The following is a 15,635-nucleotide window of genomic DNA, read 5'->3' as shown; positions in this document are numbered from 1 at the left end:
TTATTCCATATTGGGGTCTTATGTGGCGTAAAATTATTATTGTATAAAAGTTTCCAGTACAACCAGACTTGCTGGTGAAACTGGGATAGTTTGACAGGGAGACGTTGGGGAGTGAAATCACATCTAAGTAAAAATTCTATCCCTCCCAATTTTTTAAAAAGGTCTCTGGGTTGCTGACACACAGCTTAATGCTCATAGGCTTAAACAACTGTGATGTTTTTGTTCTCTTCTAAAATGTTAATAGTTTTTTAAATGTATTTTTTTATCTCTAATATCATGTATTATGTGTATATATATTATATGTGAATATTCCTAACACACTGCCTGTGTGATTTCTGTCAGGGAAATGTGATTATCATATTTGTTTAAAATGTTAAGTATGTCTTTATTAAACTAAAAATTTATGGAAATGGAAATTTAATAACATGTACACTGAGTGTATTTTTCATCACATAATTTTATTTTCAACGAAACATATTATTAAATGATGTCCACTTCATCAGCAAGTTTATAACAGCAGGTGGCGGTAATACACTATTAAATTGCAATCCACCAATAAAAGAGAATATAAATATAAATTGGCAATATTGACTGCGGAATATTGTTGTGATGACGTCACAACCAGTCCAGATTGTGAGACCCTTGAAATATTTCAGGACACTTATTTAATTAGCCTAATATCTTTCAGGGAGTATGAACATTTTGTGCACACCATTCCATGGGGGAAAAAAACAGCTTACAGCCCCTTTAACTTAAAATAACGTTGTAAAATCGCTGCTAGTTTGTCTTTTGGAGCGTTCTTATTTTAATTGATTATAAAATTCCGGATAAATAGCAGGTTTTTCGAGCTGCAACCATCCCTACAAACCCGACAAACTTGAATTATCTGAATGAAAACACAAAACCCCGGAAATAGATTTATTCTTCGCGTGATACGGAAAAATACACTGGGTTTCCAGCTAATAGTGGTCAATTCTGAGGAGGGTGAGTATACTTTTTAATCTCGGCTCTGTAAAGTCCGTCTCACATTGACGAACATTTAAAGGGCTTTCTTCCATTGCAAATATAACTGTTTTTAAAACAGTCTTTTTACTTTTTTTGATGGTTATTCTCTGTGTCCAGAATATTGCACTGTTAAAGGATTCGCATTAAATCAAAAAATGTATATAACACCGTTGTGAAGACTATGCAAATATTGGTCACGCGACTAGAACTTGTGTGTGTCGTACCAAAAACGACTTGTGTTTTGCTCACGAGAAACAGGATTTAAAATGTTTTGCTTGAGGGAATTTAATAAAGGCGTCAATGACGCGTGTTAAATATGTCATCTGTTTGGATGTGGATTGAAGTTAAAAAATTGTAAGAGATAGTACAGTGCGAGCAGAAACAGAAAAGTCGGAAGAATGTCAATTATAACGAAAATGGGAGAGCTTTAGCGTACCGGAAGTTGATTGTAATGCTTGAACTGTGGGTCTTAATATGATGTATTTTCAATTCAGTTTCTAAATGTATTTAAGTAGCCTATAATTTTTTTTCAAGGCTGCTGGCTGAGACAGCATTGTCATTTGCAACCTGTTACTTTTCTCAACGCTGGTAAGGATGGACTAATCACAGTCGTTTGTGATGGCTAGATACAGATTTGTTTAAATAATTTAAAGGGAATATCTGTGGTGGCTTTTCACTTGTATCTCAAGTACAAATATTGTCAATTAACAGATTTAAACAATTATACTTTGTAGTGTACAAATCTGCAGGACAGCATTTGAAAATATTTCAATGGGGAACCGTGCGCCCTCTGGAGGAAAAAAACGGTTGCGTCATATGATACAGTTAGAGCTATGATAGGAAAGGTGGTTCTGACGACTTTCACACATTTGTTTGCAGTCAATCCTCTTTAAAAATCTTTTCAGACACTTACAGGCCTGCCTGGTAATACATGCAGGATGATAATCTCAGTGTTGTCCAATCAAAATGTCTTTTTAATGTCCCAAAGATCACTTTAAAATAATTAGGAAATTAACTTGATCTTGCCTGCACCTCCATGGCGAAAATAGGTGTTCTTGTGATGGAGAGCCAGAAACAGATGGTGGAGAGACTGCGGGGTGCGTTTCGCTCAGGCGTGACCATTCCAGTCCACTTCCGTTTGACTCAGCTGGAGGCCATGCTCGCTCTGCTTGAAGACAATGAAGCACAGATTTTAGAGGCACTGCATGTAGACCTTGCTAAGGTGGTAACACACTAACATGTGGACACATCAGTATCTACTCCTACTTGTGACAGACCAGTTTATGATGCCATTTTAATGCTTTCATCATGTCTGTCCCTCTGCAGCCCAAGTTTGAATCAGTGCTGTCAGAGATTGATATGGTGGTAAATGATCTTTGCTACACCATCAGTAACCTGCACACTTGGATGCAGCCCAGTTATGTGGGCACAAACTTGGTGAGATTCACATTAAGGGCCATGAGTTACAATATCCAGCCATTTGTTGCACCATTTACACATGCACCCATTTAGGTACCCATTGATGAGCTATAACATTAATAAAATGTCAAAATGTTAACAGACTGCACTGCTCAGGATATTGTGCTATTCAGAATCCCTCTAAAATGCATGACTATACAGATTTGAGGCAGAAAACCATTTCATTTGTATTTCAGGCAACAAAGCTGGATGACTGTTTTGTTCGGAGAGAGCCATTAGGTGTTGTTTTAATTATTGGAGCATGGAACTATCCTCTCCAGCTAATTTTGTTACCTTTGATTGGTGCCATTGCTGCAGGTACTATCTATCTGTATTTATATATTTATATCCCTATCATAATATTTTTAGTATGTTTAACTTAATTGTGTATTTTTAACAGGTAACTGTGCCATTCTGAAACCATCAGAAATAAGTCAAGCAACTGAAAAACTTCTGGCCGAGCTTATTCCTAAATATCTGTCCAAGGTAATCCTTTAAACAGGCATGAAAACTGGTCAGGGGTAAAAAAGGTGAGAAGAATACGGCAGCAAAAAAATCCAATATAATCGACTTTATATACTGTATATAGCACATTTTAATTTTTCTCATTCATTTCACATTTGCTGCACAAAGAATAAATTGAAAATATAGTAACACATAAAACATACAAAATATGGGGGCCATTTTAATGTGTGGAGGCAAGTATTTACACAAAACACATTATTTTTTCTTTTTCAGCCTGAACCAGAATCTCAAGGGCCCGTAAAAACCGTCCTCGCAAGGGAGCATTTCTGCTCCAACAAATTGAATTATTAATGCAGAACGGATAATTGTTAATTTATCATTAGCCTACTGCTTCGCTAAAAATGGAAATTCAGCATTTAAAGCATGCCATAAGTTAGGGCTGGGCAATTGCCAAAGAAATCTGAATTTTGGGGCTAAATGGCGATGGTATAATCTCAGTATTTAACTTTTTTTTTTTTTTTAATCTGTATTTAATTTAAACAAAAAAAAAGTTATTTCATATCCTGGTACATATTGTCCTACAAACAATGTTCATATTGAAGGCTATGAAAACAAACAGTGAATGCAACCTTTCAGTCTATCCAAAAAAGGGGTCAAATCACATTACACTCTAACATTGCATACATTACGATCTAAAAACAAAATAATGCTTTTTAAAGAAGTAGGCCTAGTAAAATTTACTAAACTTAAAATGAAAATAAAAACAAAACTGATATCATAAAAATACACTTGTAGGTTTGAAATTCTCTAGCACATTTATGTTCACCATCAACAACAAATATTCAACAACAAATATATTAGCAAAATCTATTTATTATTTAGTGTTAATGTATATTTTAGTCAGAATTATCGCGCTCCTATTCTATTGCGCTCCGTCTGTTCGGCGCGCATGCTCGTTCACGGAAGTTTAGCCTGCTGAAGGCTCGTCCACTCATGACCTCAAAATGGAAATATTTGCATAACTTTCTAACATTTACAGATGGAGAATATGTCTGTGGAATCAAGTAAGTTATGCACTGAGGAAATTATTGGAAGTCACTTCGTTAAATATTATTAATAGAGGTATATTTGTTTCCACCAATCGCTGCACAAGTTAAGGTCACGTACTGTATGAAAGCACGTTAGTGCGAGCCCTCCCGGAACCCATAGAGAATGCAAATAACATTGTAAGCTAACTTACCTCAGGCTTGCTTTTGGACGTGCAGAACTGTCTTTGTTCGGCAGTGTGTCCAGTTGTCAGATTCGCGGTGTGACTTTGAAAAAAATTCTGCCGTACTCTCTGACTCGGATTGGCTGTCAGTCGGCATTAGGAATGATGATTGGTTTTTAAAGCCGCGAAGTTTATGGTAACTATAGATACATCACACACACCCCAACACCCCCAAATGTTTTTTCATCGGATCTGCACAAGTCACGTAGGTGACCCATTTTGTTTTTAAAACGGCGAAATTCGCCGAAAGGTGAGGAGTTTTCATGCCTGTTTAAAAAACAAAAAACAAATCCTCATCTCTTTATCCTTTAGGGGTGCCGTTTCCACCTTGGTATATGTCTGTAATACTTCTCTGTGCGTTTTGTCTTTTCCTTTGTAGGAGTGTTATGCAGTCTTTTGTGGTGGACCAGAAGAGACCAAGACATTGCTAGAGAATAGATTTGATCATATCTTCTATACAGGTAACAGTTTTCATCGATAATGATTCAGTGATTTGGCTCCATTCCATTTGCTCCAGCCCTCCGTTACATCCCACCTCTTTATTTCCCCAGGTTCTCAAACAGTGGCCCGTTGCATCCTCCAGGCAGCAGCAGTGCACCTCACTCCAGTAACTTTGGAGCTGGGAGGAAAATGCCCCTGTTTATTATATGGCCGGCTAGACATGAAATCTGCTGCGAAGAGGCTGGTGTGGGCCAAGTTTTTCAACATAGGTCAGAGTTGTGTGGCTCCAGACTATGTTTTATGCACTGCTGAGACAAGAGATAAATTGCTGCCTTTAATCAAAGAGGCTCTTGAGACCTTCTATGGACCTGAGGCTCAGCAAAGTCCAGATATGGGTCGTATTGTGACAGACAGACACTGGAACCGACTGGTTGATCTGCTAAAGAAGACTGAGGGAAAGGTAGTGATTGGAGGAGAAAGTGTCAAAGAAGAGAAGTACATTGGTGAGGAAACAGGGTGTAACTAATCTATTCTATAGATCTTCACAATTATGAACAAAATCATAATTGTCAATCATTTTCCTTGATATTGTAATTGCGATTGATTTTTGATCAATAGAATTTACCTTAAAATATATATTTTGTGTGGGGCATCTGCATTCCATATTTTTTTTTATGTAAGCTACACATCCAAAACAAGCTGAGAAGTTTACTTTCTTTAGTTACTGCTGATTTATTCATCAGTACATCAAGACATGGCCTAAATTACTTAACATTTGCCTTTGCTCAACAACTTTTATTCATATTTTGAATAGACTTAACACTGATGGTCAGCAACTGACATGTCTGTGATTATAAATGCTCCACATCTGCAAAAGAAAAAAAAAAGTTGCATTTACGCATTGGGAGTAGACCTAAATGGGATGCTGTAATTGATCATTTTCATGATTCATTAGTTAATTGTGGCCGCTGTAATTGTAATCTTGGTTATTTGGTTAACTGTGCTGCCCTAGAAATTCCAGTGCAACATGTACACTGTGGTAAAGATTCAAGCCAAGCTTAAATTTTATCTGTTTCTTTTTATTGATTGTCTTTGATTATAGCCCCAACTGTGGTTGTGGATGTAAAGGAGTCAGATCCTTTAATGCAGGATGAGATCTTTGGCCCCATCCTTCCCATTCTGACCATCAAGTCTCTTGATGAGGGAATCAACTTCATCAACGAGAGAGAAAAGCCTCTGGCACTCTATGCCTTCTCTGATGAGTCTCAGGTATGGAGGGAAGAAACAAATGCCAATAAAGGGATAGTTTGCCCCCAAAAAATATAAATTCTGTCATCAAACCAATATGTCTTTGAATTATCTAATCAGCCTTTTGTATGAAACACAAAAGGAAATGCTTTGCAGTGTGTTAGCCTCAATCAACATTAACTTTAATTCTATAGAAAAGGATGGTGATTTAAGCTAACATTCTTCCTAAAATCTCTTTTTATCCTCCTGAGACCCTAGAGCGCAGTCATGGTCATTGTAATCCCTGTGTGCATTTTCCATTCCCCTTTTTGATTTGTAATTAGTAGCCCCTAAGTAAAATGCAAAAAATAAAAAATAAACTTTACCAAATAGTTTTCTATGTTAGTTACTAAGTTTTTAAATTGTACCAAGCTATAAAAAATAATTTTTTTATCAAATTGTTTGTTTCCAGGAGTGTTGGTTATTCATGTTTTTGAGATGTTACAGACATTACACCAGGAATTAGCATAAATAATTCTGATTCAAAGTAATGGCCAGCATCATACAATCACTGCCGTCATTGTTAAAATAAAATTATACATTACGTATACATACATTCTGAATCTATGTACTGATTCATATCTGCCAAACATGTTGAGTTGTACAAATATCATCTGCAGCCTAAAACTGAAATTTTGAACGGATGTTAGGATGCACTTTGGCTGCATAGGAAAGCTATAGGATGCTCCCTAATAAGGGAATGACTTAATCTCCAGTGTGATATCTGTCTGCTTTGGTCTCAGAACAGTTTGAAACGTACCTTATTTTTATACTAACTCCATATAAAGCCTCTGAAGCAACGTTTTCCAGCCCTTTCATGCATTCATTTATTCTCATATCAGTGATAATGCACAGTGAATATAGGATATTTTAGGAAAATTAGCCTATAGTGTGTCAGAATTTTAACCCTTTAATGACAGCATAGAGTCTCCTGAACTGAGATCAGTTTAAATTATTCATAGCCTATACCAAAGTCAACACGTTATGTCCACGCATGTGGACGCAGAGTCTCAGGAGGTTAAACAGAAGTCAGTCATACAGGTTTGGAACAACATAAGGTAAACAATGACAGAATTTTCAGTTTTGGCGGAACTATCGCTTTAAGATAAGTAACTGAAATAAATGATGTGATGTGACAGATAAAAGGATACATCTTTTTTTTTCTAAGGTTGTGAATACAGTTCTTGAGAAGACCAGTAGTGGTGGCTTCTGTTCAAATGATGGAATAATTCACATGACCCTTCCTGGTTTACCCTTTGGGGGAGTGGGTATGTGTGTTATCCAAGTACCATGCTTAAATTAAGTATGTACTTAATGTAACAACATCAGTGTATGCAAATTCACTTATCTTTATTTTCTGAAATGTAATGAAATATGTTAAGAACTTCTAATTTGTGTTTGTCCAGGTGCCAGTGGGATGGGTAGCTACCATGGTCAGTGGGGTTTTGAGACGTTCAGTCACAAGCGTGGCTGCATGCTGAGGGGATGGGGGCTGGAGCGTGTCAATGTTCTGCGCTACCCCCCCTACAAAGAAAGCAATCTTGGCTGGCTGCGCTGGGCCACCACTGCCAAGAAGAAGGGGTGGGCAGGATGCTCCATTATGTGAGGGGTGTGTATGATGACTGATGCCGAGACTTTTCCTAATGCAGCAGACCGTAACTAGCATACAAAAAACAAGCCATGTATCGGAGTTTGGTCAGCCACACAGACCTTTTCTTTGGATTTCCAATAGTGTCAGATTGAGATTGAAACTGTGTGTAATTAAAAACTCCACCTTCTGACACTTCCCTTTTTTAAATGTTTACCCACATATGTTGATTGAGAAAAGCCTATCCAGTCTAGAGAAACGTACAGAATGATACAGGGTCCAAAATGTATCATCCATGTTTGATATCAAACACTACATTGAAAAGTGAGCATTTTTAGATAGTTACGTTTGGATACAAAATATGGTTTTGTAGTTTTTATATTGTCATTTATTTTGCAATACATCTCATTATACATCAGTATTGTCTATAGGTGAAAATATCAAGGACTTTTTTAAGTCTATATGTTTACCTGTCATGTTGCTTTTATCTTTGAGTTGGAGTATAAACCATCTTTGGGTTTTCTTCTTTGTACCATCAGGAATCAGTACATGATGGGAATGATTATTGATATTTGTTTAATTGACTTACTGCTCATATTCTTTGTCAAGGAACATGATCAAAAACATTTAATTCTGTTCACTTTCCGATTAAGAATCAATACATAGAGAATGACATTACATATACCGTAAATAGTGTGGTTCTTGGACTCTTTTAACATACCTTGTGTAAACCCTTCAAATTATATGACCTTGAAGTTTGTGACTTTATTGGGGCCTACTTTTAATTGTAATGAATTTCAGTAATATTATGTAGTTAAATGAAAGAGGTTTCCTGAAAGGAAAACCAACATAATTTTATCTGATGTTTTATTTGAATCATTTTCTAAACAAAATAGTTTACCAGGGATTATATTAAACCAACAGGCACAGTATATTATGCGACATGGTAACACACTTCATAGAATATACAGACATAAAATCATGTACTGTAATCTTGTGTTGCCATCCAGTTCATTTAAAATGAACCTAATGTCTTGTTTCTGTGCAACATACAAATGTGAGAGCTAGACAGAGTTGTACACTTGCATCTGTAATGTCCAGATTCCAGTACTGTGTCTATGGACTAGACTTAGTGAGACTTTTCAGTAAAATGTAAAATACAGAAAGGAAGGTCACATGGTTCAGACGTGGTGTGCGAGGTGGTGACTGTCCCCACAAATGTCTCTGAACAGACACTGAACCAGTTAAACAGTTGTTTACTCACTCCTGCCTAGAGTCTATTTCAGGGTCCAGGTTTGTAGGAGGAGGGAGGGTTGCTGCCAGGCTGGCCAGTCTCAGAGACCTGAGGTTGAGGGGAAGTGGAGGTGCTTCCAGGGCTGGTGGGTTCTTTTTGAAGAAGTTCTGGCTCATCTTGCCCAGCCTGTGGAGGATGAACCAAGACCTTGTCAATTATCCCGAAATCCTGTGCTTCCATCGGACTCATGTATCGATCTCTCTCCATCACACCCTCTAACCAAAGAAAAATTAATTCATCATTTTATGAAGTCAGGAAGCCAAGCAATATTTGTAAAACCACCCAAGGAGCATTACCTATAGTCTCCAAAGGCTGTCCTGTGTGTTTGGAATAGATGTTGTTGATCTGTCTTTTCAGCTTAAGAATTTCCTCTGCCTGGATGGCAATATCTGTTGCTTGCCCCTGTAATTATTAATAAATTGTGATTTTTTTTTTTTTTGTTGCTAAATTATGAAAGCAACTCTTTCCAGTGTTTTCGCTTGATCAGTTTTTTTTTTTTTTTATCCCCCATTCTTACCCTTGCACCTCCGGAGGGCTGGTGCACCATAATTCGGGCATTAGGCAAAGAATGCCTCATTCCTGCAGTTCCTGCAGCCAGAAGCAGACTGCCCATACTGGCAGCCTGGCCCACACACCAGGTAGAAATGGGATTTAAGATGTACTGCATAGTGTCATAGATCGCAAGTCCAGCTGTAACTACACCACCTGGAAGATGGAAGAAAAGAGAAAAAGAAAGCAAAAAAGAGTGACTGACAAAATGACAGAGTAGAAATGTGTAAAGAGGCTTCCACATCATTCATGTCAAAAATACATTGAAGTCTTGAGTTTACTCACAGCACTGAAATAATTTCAACTTTGACCCCATTGCCACTAACCGTTAAAAGCATCAGCCAATGATTACCAGGCAATTTACATATACACAAAATGTGTTCGAAAGACAGATTCAAATTGATTTTCATACACATTTTTATCTCACTAATTATGTATTTTAGAGTACAAAGCAACAAGAAATACACTCACTGAGCACTTTATTAGGAAAACCTGTACACCTATATATATATATATATATATGCAATTATCTAATCAGCTAATCGTGTGGCAGCAGTGCAATGCATAAAATCATGCCGATACGGGTCAAGAGCTTCAGTTAATTTTCACATCAACCATCAGAATGGGGAAAAAATTTGATCTCAGTGATTTCAACCATGGCATGATTGTTTCTGCCAGACGGGCTGGTTTGAATATTTCTGTAACTGCTGATATCCAGGGATTTTCACACACAACAGCCTATAGAGTAACAGAATGGTACCAAAACCCCCAAAAAATCCAGTGAGCGGCAGTTCTGTGGACGAAAACACCTTGTTGATGAGAGAGGACAATGGAGAATGGCCAGACTGGTTCGAGCTGACAGAAAGGCTACGGTAACTCAGATAACATCTCTGTACAACTGTAGTGAGCAGAATAGCATCTCAGAATGCACAACACATCGAACCTTGATGGGCTACAATAGCAGAAGACCACGTTGGGAACTTTATTTGGACCATGGTGTTCCTAATAAAGTGCTCAGGGAGTGTATTTTAAAACTGTAATACTTTATGAAGAGACCTATTATGTTCTACAATTTTTTTTTTAATTCATAAATATTTACCTTATTGGTTTAGCGTATTCAGAGACATTAGTTCTTTATTAAAATTCACCAAGAACATCCTAAGACGTAAGCAAGTGCAGTATTACTTTCTGCATTCTTTTCTCCAAATACATATTTTCAATGTTTACTGAGCACACCTCCTACTTTCTTGCCTGGAAAACCCATAAATTTGCCCTTCTGTGATGCTTTATGCCATGCTTGTTGTGTAAATAAAGCAAGTAATACATATCTACATCTTACATCTAACCCTGTATAGTGATTGATCGGAACACAAAAACGTGACAATCTTATATCTGTCAATGTTCTTTTGGTTCACATACCAGGACTGTTGATGTACATGTGAATAGGCTTATTATTGCTCTCTGACTGGAGAAAAAGCAGCTGAGCGATAACCAAAGAGGCCACAGAGTCGTCAATCTAGATAGAGAGACAGAGAGGTAGGAATCAACTGGCAAAAAAAAAAAAACATTTCTGAAGCTTGCATGACACTCCATGCATTTGTACTTACTGGGCCCATCACACAGATGATTCTCTCTCTCAGTAGCCTTGAGTAAATGTCATAGGCACGCTCTCCTCGACCCTGAAAACAGAAAAAGTGTTGTAAAGAAAGTGGTCAAGTTCCATCTTTATCATTTTAGAACAATCATTGAAGTAATTAGCTATTACATTTATGGAGATCTGGTGATCTAGAGCTCACTTCTTGATACTAGTAATCAGAGTCCAGAAAGAGAGTAAGCAAGCAAGCAAGAAGAAATGTTAACGTTCTTCTAATCTGCTCTCACCGTCTGCTCCACAACGATAGGTATGAGTGGACTTCTCCATGTCGCACTCTGATGAATGGACCGACTTCCTTTGAGTGCAGAAACACCACATTGTAAGACCCTCTATAAAAACAACAGTTATGGGGGATAATAATCAATGATCAGCGTGTAAAAATTACAGACACGCTCTCTGCTAGAACATTTTGTACAAGGTCGTTGGAAATGCTGTGTCGAAGTTCCCTGGTGATATTTACTCAATATAACAATGATATTACGGTTAAGTGTGTATAGGAAAAAAAGCAAAAACTATTGTGAAAACGTCTTTAAAATTTCAGACAGGTAACTTGAAATTTAGATATATAATTTAGCAACCTTACAGGCAAAAGAATGATTACACAATAACGTGGTTTTTCAGTACTATCTTTGGAGTTGTTTGACCAACATATTTGACATAGATGGACCGAAGTTTGTAAATGCATTTAATTTTTTTTTTTTTTACATGAGCAAAAAAATGTTTTAAATACTCACTCGCAAAAACATGTTTCTGTTGAACATCCCTCCACACGACCTCTGTTTCTGCTCACCCGGATGTGCTATTAGGCAGCTCTGTCGTGGGTAGAGATCTTCTAACCTCTTTGCTTTTACCATAGGAGAGCGTAACGTTCAAGTAGGCCGTAAACCGACAGCTAACTGTCGCAAAATTGTCCGTGTCTCCACATATAAAACCATTTTATCGTAGTAAACTCCACACATAGTTAATTCCAAACGAACAGTTTAGTATAAAGTCTGTTGAAGATTAGCGGACAGTCGGTAAATTAATTAAGTAATGAGCTGTTTCCTCACAAAAACAGTTTATTCACATACCCAAGAATCTTCTCCATAGATATTCGTAAAAAAAAAAACAGCCTCTAGTTCTCCACCGGTGTACGTTACTCCTTTGTTGTGCTTACTTTGTAGGTAACTATTGGTAGAGAGGTTCTGGCTTCACACTCCACTGTCACATGACGAGTCCTAATGTCACACCACATATGAACGCAAGATTACTACAGTTAATGTTGAATTTTGTATGACAAATTGCTTGTTATGTTAATCATTTGGAAGTCGCTTTGGAAGCGTCTGCTAATTTACTCAATTTAAATGTACAATAACTAAATGTACAAATACTATCTATGAAATATAGATACTAATGGATTTTGTTTTAAAGCACACTTGGAGGCCTATGAATATATAATGCTTACAAAATGAAAAACTGAAAGTGACCATCTTCTATTATTTTATAAAAAATGATACCTATAAATATTCTGATCAATATAATGAATTAACTTATAATTAGCAAAATGCAGACATGCTACCTGTGATGCATGAGTCTTATTAGCATTACTATTAAGTTATTAGCAATTATAATGGATCTCTCTCTCTCTCTCTCTCTCTCTCTCTCTCTCTCTCTCTCTCTCTCTCTCTCTCTCTCTCTCTCTCTCTCTCATTTCTTCATTTTTAAAGTTAAAATTGCCATACACAAAGCAGATAATGACAAGACAAAACTAATAATAAAACTGTAACAAATAACAATACAAACTGAATAGAATTCTATAATAGAAATAATAAACTAAATAGAATTCAAATAAGGTGCTAAGTCATGAATAAAAAACTAATAACAATATACACAATACTATATCAAATAAAATAAGCATTTAATAAGACACTATGAACATTAAAAAAAATACTTTGACTGAATTAAGGCTTACTGAGTGGTTTCTGAGTGTGTGCAGCTCAAAAATTAATTTGGCTGCAACTGATGCATGATTGTCCTCCCCCAGTAACACCTACATTTGATCTGTTTCCGCTGAACTGGAAAACTGTGACATGAGGTTTGAGAGTTTTTCAAAGTATTTCTCTCTCACCTCTGTAAATGAAGAAAGTGAAGGAGTAAGTGTGTCTCAGTCTCGACATCACCCATGTCACAGTGAGCACAGACCTTTGGAAGCAATGTTTGTCTGTGTCTGCCTTTTTCTATGGCCAGACCGTGATCACTGAGTCTGTATTTGGAGAGGATCTGTCTCTGTTTTGGATCTCTTACAGTGTGAAGATATTCTGCCAGATCATATGTTCTGTTTGATAACATTCCGATTTGCTTTGGTTTTTACGTTCATTTTCCCAATGATACAAATATGAATTTTTGCTTTCTTTTATAATTTGGTTTATTCTGATTTGGTTGTGTTCAGCAGTGCTAGTCTGAAACTGGAGTTTGTTAGTTGTTAGTGGGTTGTGAGTTTCAGAGCCAACTGACAGAGGGGACTGGTTTTAGGCTTCAGCTCTTGGGTTTTAAGGGCTTCATCTTGCAGTGTCTTAGGGGAACTTGAATTTAGGTGTGTGCAGATTGCATGGGATAATTTTTCAATATGTATAATTAGGGAGTATCTGCCTAGTTCGGCCCGGCATGCATTAGTAGGTGTTCTTCTCTGAACTCTTTCTACTGAATACTGCATGCAGGGTTTCTGTGGGGTGTTTGTCCCATCTAGAGTAATCTGCCATATAGAGTGGACCCTAAACCTCACATCCGTACAGAGCAATAGGCATAATAATACTATCAAAAATGTAACTCCAAATTGTTACAGGAATGGCTATTTGGGTAAATTTGCCCTTAATGCACCCTGTGCATTCACTGCCTGACCAAAACCCCCTGAAGCACTGATTTAAAGATTGAGGTAGTTGTAGTGTAGGGTGTGTTATATGGCAGTGTTTCCCAGAGTGATTGTGTATCTGGTTTCCTGTAATCTGGATTGTGTATCTGGTTTTTTTATTTATCTGGAACATCATCATTTTAGTTTTTTCAGATTGACTGTCAGGGCCCAGTTGTGACAGTAGTTCTCCAGCAGGTCCAGGTGCTGTAGCCCTTGTGCTTTGGCTGACAGCAGCACCAGATCATATGCATAGAGAATACATTTTACTTCAGAATTATTTAGCGTAAGACCGGGTGTTGCAGATTGTTCCAGTAGCACTGCTAACTCATTAATATAAAAGTTGAACTCAAACTGCAGCCCTGTCTCACTCCACGCCTTTTATCGCCAATTTTAACTCCTCATCCAAATACATACATTTTATTGTGTCGTACATTTTACCCCCAGTGTCGGATTGTAGAAGTTTATAATATAGACCATCATGCCAATTGGAAACAAATGCTTTTTTAAATCAACAAAACATGCATACATTTTGCCTTTGCTTTTTTGGTGAACATGCTGGTTGACTATCATATGTAATGTGTGAATGTGGTCGGTGGTGCATGGTTTGGTAGGAATCCAATCGGACTCTTACTCAAGACATTGTGCTTGGTAAGGAAGGCCTGTATCCGGGCATTCAGGATACAACAGAAAGTCTTCTTCAGATTACTGTTCACACAAATGCCTCAGTAGTTATTGGGGCCGAATTTGTCTCCACTTTGTCTCCACTTAATACACCCATATAATGGGTGTATTAAGCTCATACATACTCCATGTATCAGGAAAGTATCCAGTTGGCAGAACCAGACTGAACAGTTTTAAAATTACTGCAGGGCTGTGCTTCAGGATTTATATTCTAATGTTGTCTAAACCACATACCTTTCTGGGTTTTTGTGCATCTGTCAATTATTCTCTACTTCTGATAGTCTGAAGGGTTTTGGTTATTTTTTTTATTGCATTCCAATTGACTTATTTTGCATGTTTTTTTGGTCAGGTGTGAGATCTTTGGGAGAAATATGTTTGAATACGTTTTTAAAATAGCCATTTCATAATTCTCTGTTTTGTATGGCTTTGTCTGTGTTTATTTAGACTGTTCCATTTTTCTCAGAACTGATTATCATTAATTGAGTCTTCAATTTCATTAAGAGTGGTTTAGATGTTGCTTTTTGTATTTTTATTTTTAGAGTTCTTCACAATAATTTTGTCTGGTTTCAGCTTTGTCTGGCTCTCTGTGCTTTTGGTTGGAGAGCTGTCTGAGTTTCTTTTAATTTTATGTTCTTTATCAAACCAAATTTCATCCCCAGTTTTTAAATTAGTTTTCTTGTTTGTATGGAGTCAGTTTGCTTTGAGCACCTTTGAAAAATATAATTTATTTGATGTACTGCTGAATTTACATTAATCTTGTCAGCCATAAACTTTGTTATTTGAAATCAATTGATTAGGTTGGACATTTCTTTGGAGCTAACAGCACTAAGGAATTCAGACTCACATTTTGGGGACCATTTGTATGTTATGTTTAGTTTGAACAGATTGCTGGGCTCTTGATCTGTTCTATGGTGTTGAATTTTCTTTTGGAACACATTAATTTGACTGGTCTGATAAGGAAGACTGTGGTCTGACATTGAATGCACGTATTTAGGAGGGGTCCATGCCTGTAATGGTATATCGACTACTCTAGATCACCCTCATGATATCCCAGAA

General features: G+C 37.0%; 2 protein-coding genes across 2 annotated transcripts; one reads left to right on the top strand and one right to left on the bottom strand.

Annotated features, from left to right (window-relative positions):
• Positions 1–743: 743 nt before the first annotated feature.
• On the top strand, positions 744–7,541 carry aldh3b1 (aldehyde dehydrogenase 3 family, member B1). Its single transcript, XM_052139680.1, has 10 exons — positions 744–984; positions 2,055–2,227; positions 2,332–2,442; positions 2,661–2,781; positions 2,864–2,949; positions 4,578–4,659; positions 4,750–5,142; positions 5,742–5,908; positions 7,095–7,194; positions 7,333–7,541. The coding sequence occupies exons 1-10, from the start codon at positions 891–893 to the stop codon at positions 7,530–7,532; spliced, it is 1,527 nt and encodes a 508-aa protein (XP_051995640.1). The 5' UTR covers positions 744–890; the 3' UTR covers positions 7,533–7,541.
• Positions 7,542–8,796: 1,255 nt separating this feature from the next.
• On the bottom strand, positions 8,797–11,880 carry LOC127653133 (ATP-dependent Clp protease proteolytic subunit, mitochondrial-like). The gene is made up of 7 exons (XM_052139681.1): positions 11,746–11,880; positions 11,239–11,340; positions 10,965–11,036; positions 10,777–10,873; positions 9,326–9,513; positions 9,105–9,210; positions 8,797–9,023 (listed from the first exon to the last, which is right to left on the bottom strand). The coding sequence occupies exons 1-7, from the start codon at positions 11,863–11,865 to the stop codon at positions 8,797–8,799; spliced, it is 912 nt and encodes a 303-aa protein (XP_051995641.1). The 5' UTR covers positions 11,866–11,880.
• Positions 11,881–15,635: the final 3,755 nt, after the last annotated feature.

This window comes from Xyrauchen texanus, chromosome 12, assembly GCF_025860055.1.
Source record: "Xyrauchen texanus isolate HMW12.3.18 chromosome 12, RBS_HiC_50CHRs, whole genome shotgun sequence".
Lineage (NCBI taxonomy): Eukaryota > Metazoa > Chordata > Actinopteri > Cypriniformes > Catostomidae > Xyrauchen > Xyrauchen texanus.
This window is presented reverse-complemented; position numbering and strand designations above follow the sequence as displayed.

What these genes read in the sequence shown, in the direction of transcription:
- aldh3b1 (XM_052139680.1), top strand. Translation starts at nt 891, where the DNA reads ATGAAAACACAAAACCCCGGAAATAGATTTATTCTTCGCGTGATACGG. An exon ending in AGTGGTCAATTCTGAGGAGG is followed by an intron (nt 985 to 2,054) that starts GTGAGTATACTT and finishes TGGCGAAAATAG; the next exon opens with GTGTTCTTGTGATGGAGAGC. An exon ending in GATTGGTGCCATTGCTGCAG is followed by an intron (nt 2,782 to 2,863) that starts GTACTATCTATC and finishes TATTTTTAACAG; the next exon opens with GTAACTGTGCCATTCTGAAA.
- LOC127653133 (XM_052139681.1), bottom strand. Translation starts at nt 11,865, where the DNA reads ATGGTAAAAGCAAAGAGGTTAGAAGATCTCTACCCACGACAGAGCTGC. An exon ending in ACAGAAACATGTTTTTGCGA is followed by an intron (nt 11,341 to 11,745) that starts GTGAGTATTTAA and finishes TTGTTTTTATAG; the next exon opens with AGGGTCTTACAATGTGGTGT. An exon ending in AGCCCTCCGGAGGTGCAAGG is followed by an intron (nt 9,211 to 9,325) that starts GTAAGAATGGGG and finishes TAATAATTACAG; the next exon opens with GGGCAAGCAACAGATATTGC.